Source organism: Cervus canadensis, chromosome 6, assembly GCF_019320065.1.
Source record: "Cervus canadensis isolate Bull #8, Minnesota chromosome 6, ASM1932006v1, whole genome shotgun sequence".
NCBI lineage: Eukaryota > Metazoa > Chordata > Mammalia > Artiodactyla > Cervidae > Cervus > Cervus canadensis.
Genome location: NC_057391.1, coordinates 70549597 through 70559116, shown reverse-complemented (window position 1 = coordinate 70559116; position 9520 = coordinate 70549597). Strand labels below are relative to the sequence as shown.

At 42.5% G+C, this 9520-nt stretch overlaps 1 protein-coding gene across 1 annotated transcript; it reads left to right on the top strand.

The window, feature by feature from the left end:
• The first annotated feature begins 3729 nt into the window (after nt 1-3729).
• GPHB5 (glycoprotein hormone subunit beta 5) lies at nt 3730-7773 on the top strand. The gene is made up of 2 exons (XM_043473043.1): nt 3730-3933; nt 7498-7773. Exons 1-2 carry the CDS (start codon nt 3730-3732, stop codon nt 7684-7686), a joined length of 393 nt encoding a protein of 130 aa, XP_043328978.1. The 3' UTR covers nt 7687-7773.
• The last annotated feature ends 1747 nt before the right edge of the window (nt 7774-9520 follow it).

The window sequence follows — 9520 nt, the reverse complement described above, 5'->3', positions numbered from 1 at the left end:
TGCTTGGAGACATTGCCCACATCTTTGCTGTATCAAGAGAATGACTTTAATGGTGGGAACGTCAATGAAAATGGAAGGGAAGCCTGCAGATACAGATTCTGAGATGTTTTGTGGGTATCGGGGCCTTAAGTAACCCTTGAAATCACACAGCAACCTCTCACTGCCTCTAGAGAGGCAGGTGGGATGGCACAGTGCATGGGTTGCAAAAAAGTGGCAGCCATATACCATCCCCCTTTCCTACACTCATGATGAAGTTGGTGGCCCCCAGCTTTCTGCACTAGGAATGGATTCAGAGGCCTTGCTTTTCTTATTTATTTACTTAGTTTATTTTCTGGTTGTGGTGGGTCTTCGTTGCTGCATGTAGACTTTCTCTAGTTGCAGTGGGTAGGCTTCCCATTGCTGTGGCTTCTCTCGTTGTGGAGCACAGCAGGCTTCAGTAATTGCAGCACGGGGGCTCCGAAGTTGCAGCTCATGAGCTCTAGAGTGCAGGCTCAGTAGTTGAGGCACGTGGGTTTAGTTGTTCAGTGGCATGTGGGATCCTCCCAGGGCAAGGATCATACTGGTGTCCCTTGCATTGCAAGGCAAGTTCTTATCCACTGGACCGCCAGGGAAGCCTGAGGCCTTTCTTAACAGAGTGTTCCGGGTGGTACCTTCGACTGACTGCAGTTGATTCCAGGGATGAAACAAACTGATTTGCCATCTCAGTGTTTCCAAAGGCTTTGGAGACCAAGAGAGTACAAAATCACTGATCCTCCATTTCTCCCAATGGAAAAAGAAGACAATATAGTTTGACTTACATAACTGATGTAAGATTTAGGGGTGACATATGCAAGAGCACATAAGGAACCACGGAGTCTGGTACATGGCAGGTGCTCAGTGACTATAGTGGTCATTCTCATGAGGTCAACGCTGATGGGGAGCAGGCAGAATGCCACAGCCCAGCTGGAGAAGAAAGGCACTTCTTGGCCTCTCTTTGTTGTCTGTCTTTATCTTGTGACATTGCAGACACAGGTATGTATGTTTCAGGTCTCCTCCAAAAGGGTTGAACAGTCTCAGGTCAGGATGGCAGCTCACCACCGATTGGTTCAGCAAGTTAGGACAATCACGTCAGGTAAGCAGTCTGTCCCTATAGTACCCCAGGTCTGGTTATGCTACTCATAGTCTGAAAGGCTGAAGAAAGTCTTTTATTCCAAGTCTAGTTCTATTTCTATAAAATATATATGATAATCTGACTCTGGGAGATAGGTATAGTGATGGATTCACTAAGAGTCATTATATATTTTGAAAAAAAAATCAAACCCTTAATGAGTAGCAAGTCTATTTAAAGAACACCTTTGTAGAAAATAGAAATATTTGAACTTTATTTGGAATCATATTTATTTAACATGCATCTTAAATGTCTTGAACTATGTCATTATTAGCTATGATATGTAAACTCCCAAAGGCTAGAAAGATGTCTGCTTCATTAATTTTTTTAGTGCACCCACAATAATGCCATGAACAATGAGATTTTTAATCCATTTATATGCTACAATTGCAGACTGGAATATAAAGTGTGTCTCATACTCATAAAGAATACTATTTCATTCTTAGTTTAAACTCTAAGAACCAGAAATTGAATGAAGCAGATCTATTACAACAGCATTGAATATTCTTACATGCAGCACAAATGGATGATTATTGGTTTATTTTAATTTTTCAAGTATCAATATTAACCAACTTTCTATGAGAGAAGCCTGCCTAAGTAGAAAATGTGAAAGATGCTGAAAACTACATGGGATAAATAAAAAGTCATTTTAAGTCCCATGCTGGAAGATAATCGTGTCGAATACCTTCATATTTGTTTCCTGTGTGATTCATTTTAAGGTGTTATTAATATGCTCTAGTACTTAATGCATTTTAAGACATTCAAATGTTTCTTACCATGATTTCCATCCTTTCAGTTAGTGATCCCATGCTCTTCCCAGGAAGAATTATTGTTTTGTTATCTTTCAATGCATTGAAATGTGTTGTGAGTTAAAGGAGAGAGTGCTGTGAGCAGCTGGTGACTGCCTCCTGTTGAGAAGGAAAGTTGTGGTTACTGCAAAGGAAAATCGAATCCATCTTGCCCCAGTGCACTTGGTCTTCCAGAGCCAGGTGAACTATCTTTGACTATTTCCCCAGGATTATGTCACCCACCAAGGTAACTTTCTTTTTCAGTAGGCGATGTTAAGAAACAAAACAACACCCTTTAAGTTAATCACTTTTGGAAAATAGAGAACGGCTTTATTTTCCAAGGCTTTGATGTGTTTAGTGGTTCCTGTAAGGCTCTGCCTCCCTTTTCATTTTGATTGACAAGACCTTTCCTATATATTTGAGCAATCAAGCAGCCCAGTCACAGAGGGTAGAGGCATTTACCCAGAGCAAACTTGTACCGCTCACTGTGACTTTCCAAAATCTTGAGTACGAGTTTCAGCTTTAGAGGCGAGTCAGCTCCAGTAAGATCAGGTAAGTGCTTCTCCATACAGGAACTTCATTCTGCCTGAGGGTAAGTCCAGAGAGCCTTGCTAAGGTGACAGGTCAGAGACAGGAACTGGGAGATAAGTTTGGGCATAAATAACTCTGCAGTCTAAATCATAATGAATTGGGGGTGTTCTGTAAGTGGAGAGTCCACCCTCATTTCAGCATTCAGGTATGTCTGTCTGGTGGGCCAACCATGAAAGAAGTGATTCTGGCTCCTGAAAAAGCACAGGAAATGATCAAGACCCAGGAAAGACCCTGATGCTGGGAAAGGTTGAGGGCAGGAGGAGAAGGGGGCAACAGAGGATGAGATGGTTGGATGGCATCATCAACTCAGGGGACATGAGTCTGAGCAAACTCAGATGGATAGTGAAGGACAGGGAAGCCCGGCATGCTGCAGTCAATGGGGTCGCACGATTGAGCCGCCGAACAACAACAACAGAGAGGATAGACAGTAGACTGGTATTTGAGTGGGGCTGTGTTTTAAATACCCCTGATGCTTTCCATCATTCAGATTTAAATTTAGTCACAACAAGATGCCTATTACAGTGGAGGCTTAGATCAAAGGGAATTTGTAGCAACTAGGCCACATTTTTATCAATGGCCACCAAGTCGGATGTGAGGGCTGTTCTGCATATCCAAGCTTTATCGTTTTGTGCTGGGTTGGGTTAGTAACAATACATATGGGGCATGCAATTATTATTTATCTACCCTCTCCATTTCTCATCCATGACATTGGAAATATAATTTCGAGTGAAGCATGTAGCATGATACCAAATGGATCTGAATAAAAATAATTTGTGTGTGTTCATGTATTATGTTAGGATATGCATTACTTTTGGTGTTATTCATATTCTGTATTCATTCTGGAGAGATTATTGGAACAAACTTCTTTAATGCACAAATCCAGCAGTTGGGATACCATAAGGAAAAGTCTAAGAAACCCTTGGAGGGTTGAGTGTCTAGTGACCTGAAATTCCAAGAGCAATGTCCCTTTGATAGTGACTGACACATTATCGATGGAGGTTGTTGTTATTGTTCAGTTGCCTGGTCGTGTCTGACTATTCGCGACCCCATGGACTGAGTCCATGGGGTCCATGGACTGCAGCACACCAGGCCGCCCTGTCCCTCACCATCTCCCGAAGTTTGCCCACATTCATGTCCATTGCATCGATGGAGGTAGCTAGATCTAATCATAAATTCTCCGTCCTTTCCCTCTTGGAGAACAGCATGAGGCTGGTGTGCCTTATCCTTGGCCCCACGGCCCTCCTGCTCCTGGCTGGCTGTGGCTGTGTCGTCAGCACCTCCAGCGGGGACCTGCGCACATTTGTGGGCTGTGCAGTGAGGGAGTTTACTTTCCTGGCCAAGAAGCCGGGCTGCAGGGGCCTTCGGATCACCACGGATGCCTGCTGGGGCCGCTGTGAAACCTGGGAGGTGAGTCCCCAAAACAGACCCTGGTGCCAATGCCTTCGTGTCGCTTGGACTGATTCTAAAGTACTCACTTAAAAAAATTTTTATTTCTTTATTTTTATTTTTGGCTGTGCTGAGTACTCATTGCTGTGTGTGGGCTTTCCCTAGTTGTGGAGAGAGGGGGCCACTCTAGTTGTGGTGCAGGGGCTTCTCACTGTGATGGTGTCTCTTGTTGAGGAGTAGGGTCCTTACGGTGCATGCTCAGTCATTGTGGCACTTGGGTTGAGTTGCCCTGAAGCATGTGGGATCTTTCCAGACCTGAGATGAAACCTGTGTCCCATGCATTGCAACGCAGATTCCTAACCACTGCACCACCGGGGAAGCCGAAGGATTAAAGTTCTTAATGAAATGAGATAGAGCTGGGGTAGCTATACTTCATTATGGGTTAAACAAGCAAACAAAAAACAACTACTTGGAATCCTCGAAAAATAATCTGAAAGAAACATGATATTGTCCTTCTAACGAAGCATTGGTAAAATTCGTAATTTGATTGACATGGTGTCTGTCTATTTGGGAATCATCTCTGGGAGGCCAAGATGTGCTGTTTTTCTGCCCATTTTACAGATGACATGCAAGAATTCAATTGGTAGCTGACTGCAGAGTCAGGCAGGGAGTCAGTGAAAAGTTTGGAATAAATTCTTGGTTCAAGCTTATAACCCAAACTCTTCCCTGTGTTCCTCCCCCTGTAAAAAAGCCAGCCAGTTAACAAGAAGGGCCCTAAGCTAAACATCAGGTGAGGGCGTGTCCTCAGCCCCTCCCTCAGTGCCTTACGCTCAGCCCTGCTCTCTTCTGTTCCCCTAGAGTAAGTCCTGGGTCCCTCAGGGATCATCACTGACAGATCTATTAAAGCCCTTCATATACAATTATATCCAGCTTTTTTAGACACAGTACACCTAAAATGGGATAAAAATCTCAATCAAAGTTAGAATGCTATTAGGCTGAGAGGAGGAGATGTTTGAGGGGTGAGGAGATAGAGCGCCTTTCAGCACCCTGTAGGGTCACACCATATAGTGACTGCTGCCTCTGCCTACTAGGGCCTGAATTGATTCCTAATAAAGTACTAGCTCTGATTTTGTCACCCTGGCTCCAAAAACCTTTAATGACCACCCACTGCTGCAAATTCAGTAACTAACTTTTAAGGTCCTCAGCAATATGGCATCTGCCTATTTTCCCAGGCACTGTACATATTATTAGTTCTCGCTAAGAGACTGGATTTTAAAGGTTTTATTCAATATTCCTCATGAAATCTTACTTTTGGCCCTTTCCTCATATTCCTGCTCACTTTTATCCCTTGGTGCCTGTCTCCAGAACCAACTCCTCTAAGCCTTTTCTGACTCTCTGGTCAGCCCATGACTATCATCTACCATTTTTGTCTTACTTCCTTCTCCACCACACATTAGGTTTTAAGTTTTTTGAGTGGAGAGGTTCATTCTTGTGCCTTTCACGGCTTTTGTCAAAAGACATGTATAAGCAAGGCATTCAATAAATGTCGAATTAAAAGGGATGAATCCCTTCCTGGAGTTATACATCTTCTCATCAAATTGAGCCCATTTAGAAGTCTGGTGGCTCAGATGGAAGAATCTACCTATAATGCAGGAGACCTGGGTTCAATCCCTGGGTTGGGAAGATCCCCTGGAGAAGGGAATGGCTACCCCACTCCAGTATTCTTGCCTGGAGAATTCCATGGACAGAGGAGTTGGGTGGGCTACAGTCCATGGGGTCACAAAGAATTAGACACAACAGAGTGACGAACACTAAACTAGAAGCCCATGAGTACTATGAAAGGACACTGCCATTAGGAAAAATATCCTTCTATTCAGGGACTCAGAGAGCAACCTGTCATCACTTGGATAAAATTATGGCCCTATGATTGGAATTGGATTATGGTAATGAAACCTGTAATTTAAATGAAACAACGCCACCAAGTTAGCTTCATTTTCCCATCATTTGGGGGCTAGAGACATAACAGCAAATGAAAATTCAGTTGTTGCAGATACTGTGGCTGTCACATGACATCAAACTTGTGTGAGAAATTTTTCTTGTGTTCAGGGCGTGGCCTGGCAGTGCCTTCCCCTGCTCAAAGCTGTGTTGGGGCTATTTGGAGCTCTTTCTGGGCTAAAATCTCAAACTACAATTTCCCTTTAATTCAACCCATCTTCTTTTCCCCTTATAAATCAATGAATGGCTTTAACTGGGTAGCAGTCACCCACAGGAGGTCAGGGATTGTGCTCTCACTGGAGAAATGGAAGCACTGAGACTATTAAAGAGTAAGAGTCTCTTTAACGTCAGCCAGCTTTTATTTATGCCTTTATTGTGGTATGAAAATGGAGGCTATGTCTAGAAAGTAAATAAAAGAATGAGGTTTATTTTCCCCACAATCTGAAAGTTTCTGATTGATAAAGCACTTATTTTTGGTAACTTAACTGGGGAGCACGTCTGAAATTAAGGATATGCATGATGACACAGTGGCTGGATTTACTTTGAAGGTGGAACTATTGCTGAAAATAGCCTTTGTTCCTGGCCTAGGTTTAGGGTAGCTAGAGTTAGCAAATAACCAAACCAATCAAGCCAGGATGCCAGTTACATTTGAATGTCACATAAACAACCTTTTTTTTTTTTTTCCATTTTGGTATAAGTCTATCCCATGCAATATTTGGGACATACTTATACTAAATATTGTTGTTTATTTGAAATTCAGATTTTACTGGGTATCCTGTATTTTATTTGGCAGTGCTGCCCAGGATTCCAGATTACTGAAGATAAGAGGACATGAAGCAAACTGAGAAAGGATAAAACATTATCTGAGAAATAGTAGGAAGAAGCTGATATTGAATTTAACTCTTCTACAATGGTCCTCATTGAAGGCAAAGCCATATTCCCATGACATGCATGTAAGATCTGCATCCTGGACCTCCATTAAACATATTTCATTTGCCTGGGACAAATGAAGGTGCTGTCCTCTGAAAGCTTGCTAGTTATTATTTTTATATTACTTTCTTACTCTTATAATTGCTCTGATAAGAACAATAGACTACACTTACTGAACGCTTACTTGGTGCAGTCATCTACCATCTTACGTTATCTCCACAACAATGCTGGGAGGTAGGTATTTTGTTTCACAGATGTGGAAACTGATTTTCCAAGGTCTCCAACAAGTGGCAGATCAGGGATTCAAGCTTAGCGGGTCTGACTGCCGGGTTTGAGATGTGCTGGTTTCCTGATGCTGTATGCTCTGTTTGTCAAAATTGTCTTTGAAGTCATGATTTCTAGAAGGTGAAGGAAGGAAGTGAATCCTTTGATGATCAGAACCAGCACATAGGGCACTAAGGAATCTGCCTTGCTGCTTTCTTTTATCGATTCAACAGGTGGTATTTGAATTTGCTTTCTACTGGAAGGGAAACAAGTAAAGAAATGAACAAGTAAAGAAATGAATAACAAGCTAATCTTTTGTAGTGATAAGTGGTACCAAGAAAATGATACAGGATGGTATGTTCTAACGGGTTTTCTGTTTTCTACCTGTGGGGACAGAAGCCCATTTTGGAACCCCCCTACATCGAAGCCCATCATCGAGTCTGTACCTACAATGAAACCAAACAGGTGACGGTCAAGCTGCCCAACTGTGCCCCTGGAGTCGACCCCTTCTACACCTACCCTGTGGCGGTCCGCTGCGACTGCGGGGCCTGCTCCACTGCTACCACGGAGTGTGAGACCATCTGAAGCTGGTGTGAGCTGCAGACACAGCTGGAGGGCTCCAGGCTCACGGACACACCTGCGCGGGCAGCATGGGCAGCTCTACCCCCTGAATCCAAGGACTGTTTAATTTTGACCCCACCTTTGTAGGAGGCTATATATCTCCCTATGCCCAGCTCAGGCACAAGGCTGAGGCAGCATACTTATGCTAAAAATGCAAAACAGTATTTGTGCCTTCCCTGACATAATTTCTCTGGTTCACCCACTACAAATTAAATTTTCTTTACCTTGAGTCTCAGAACATAACTCGTATATCATAACCTGCCTCCAATATGGATTTATAGTAAGCCATTATTTTAAATGCCTTGGGCATAATTAGGAAATGGGGCTAGAAAAGCCTTTAAATTCTCATGTCTTATTTAATGACTGGTCTCCAACTAGATTTATGATCAAAGTGCCAAGAATTAATAAAAACCAACGCTTTAGTCCTCATGCCCTCCAAGAAAATCCAATTGCAAGCTCCCTTAGAACTTTCTTTTCCTTTTAACTGAGTGATTACCTACACAAGATATAGAGACTGCTCAGATTAAAAAAGGGAGGGCAACAGTAGCTCGAATTGAAAGGTTTCTGGATTTAGGGGATTCTTTTCCCAAGAAAAATTCCCAAAGTCCCTTTTAGATTCTTAATAAAGAGACTCCTTTGTGATTAAAAACAAACAAACAACTCAGAAAAAAAATGTAATCAGAGCTATCACTTGATCTTAAAAACTTATGAAACTAAACTTATGGATTTAGACTCAAGTGATACTCTCCCAAAGCTATGTCCCAGATTATCAGAGTCACCAATATTCTTTACCACTTAGCATATTTTAAATTGTAGTTTTTTAAACTCAAAAGTGTTCTGTGTTTGTAGGGGTAAAACTGCACTGCTGACTCAGAGGAAAAAGTCTGTGATCGTCTAGCTCTTGCCCTCTCTAAAATCTTAACAGCAGCTGATTCTCTGTGACTTAAAAAAAAACAACACTCTAATGTTAGGCAGGTGTCTTTAGTTCTGACATTTTGGGGGTTGAAATGAGCCTCGCTCCTTTTTCACATTGCACCAGGAAAATCTATGTTAATGACAATAAAGCATTTCCTCTGCATTTTGAATTCATGAAAACTTTCAAAAAAGTCTCTTTTGTCTTTAATACACTTGGAATTATAACAACAATTCACACTTAAAATGAATTGCAAGGTTATTTTTACTTGCACATTTAGGTTGCCATATTTAGTAAGGAATACAGACAGATGACAGGTTACCAGAGTCCCAAAGGTGGCTCATTCTGTATTCTCATCCCTGGCATTTCATCACTAGGAACCAGGGGTCCTCCTTGAATGAGGAACCAATGAATCTCCATGAAAACAGTAAAGCAAATGCTAGGATTGATGGTCTAGGATTGGGATGCTGAGGTGGACATCCCAGAACAAAGGGCATGAGCAAAATCCACCCGACCTTCAGTGCAGATCTGTTGGTAGACAAGAGGGTCACTCTAATGTGAAAAGTACGTGCCTGCCTGCTGTCTCCACTGGGGTGGAGGAAGGGGATTAGGGATAAGACTGGATGGCACCACTCAGGTGTTTTCAACCCATTCCTCAGAACTTCCATCAGGAGTTTCTGGGAGAAAGATCTGCTTCTTAAAGAAACTTAGGGGAAAAGAGCAGATGCAGGAAGGGCTTGCCAGAATTTGAGAAAAGGTGACTGTAGCAGGTGCCACAATGGTAAAGAATCCATCTGCCAGTGCAGGAGATGCAAGATACTTGGGTTCAATTCCTGGGTCGGGAAGATCCCCTGGAGAAGGAAATGGCAACCCTTTCTTGCCTGG

Bases quoted from the DNA above. Each gene is read 5' to 3' on its own strand.
- GPHB5 (XM_043473043.1), top strand. From the start codon at position 3,730: ATGAGGCTGGTGTGCCTTATCCTTGGCCCCACGGCCCTCCTGCTCCTG. The intron at 3,934-7,497 runs GTGAGTCCCCAA...CTGTGGGGACAG, and splicing joins GCCGCTGTGAAACCTGGGAG to AAGCCCATTTTGGAACCCCC.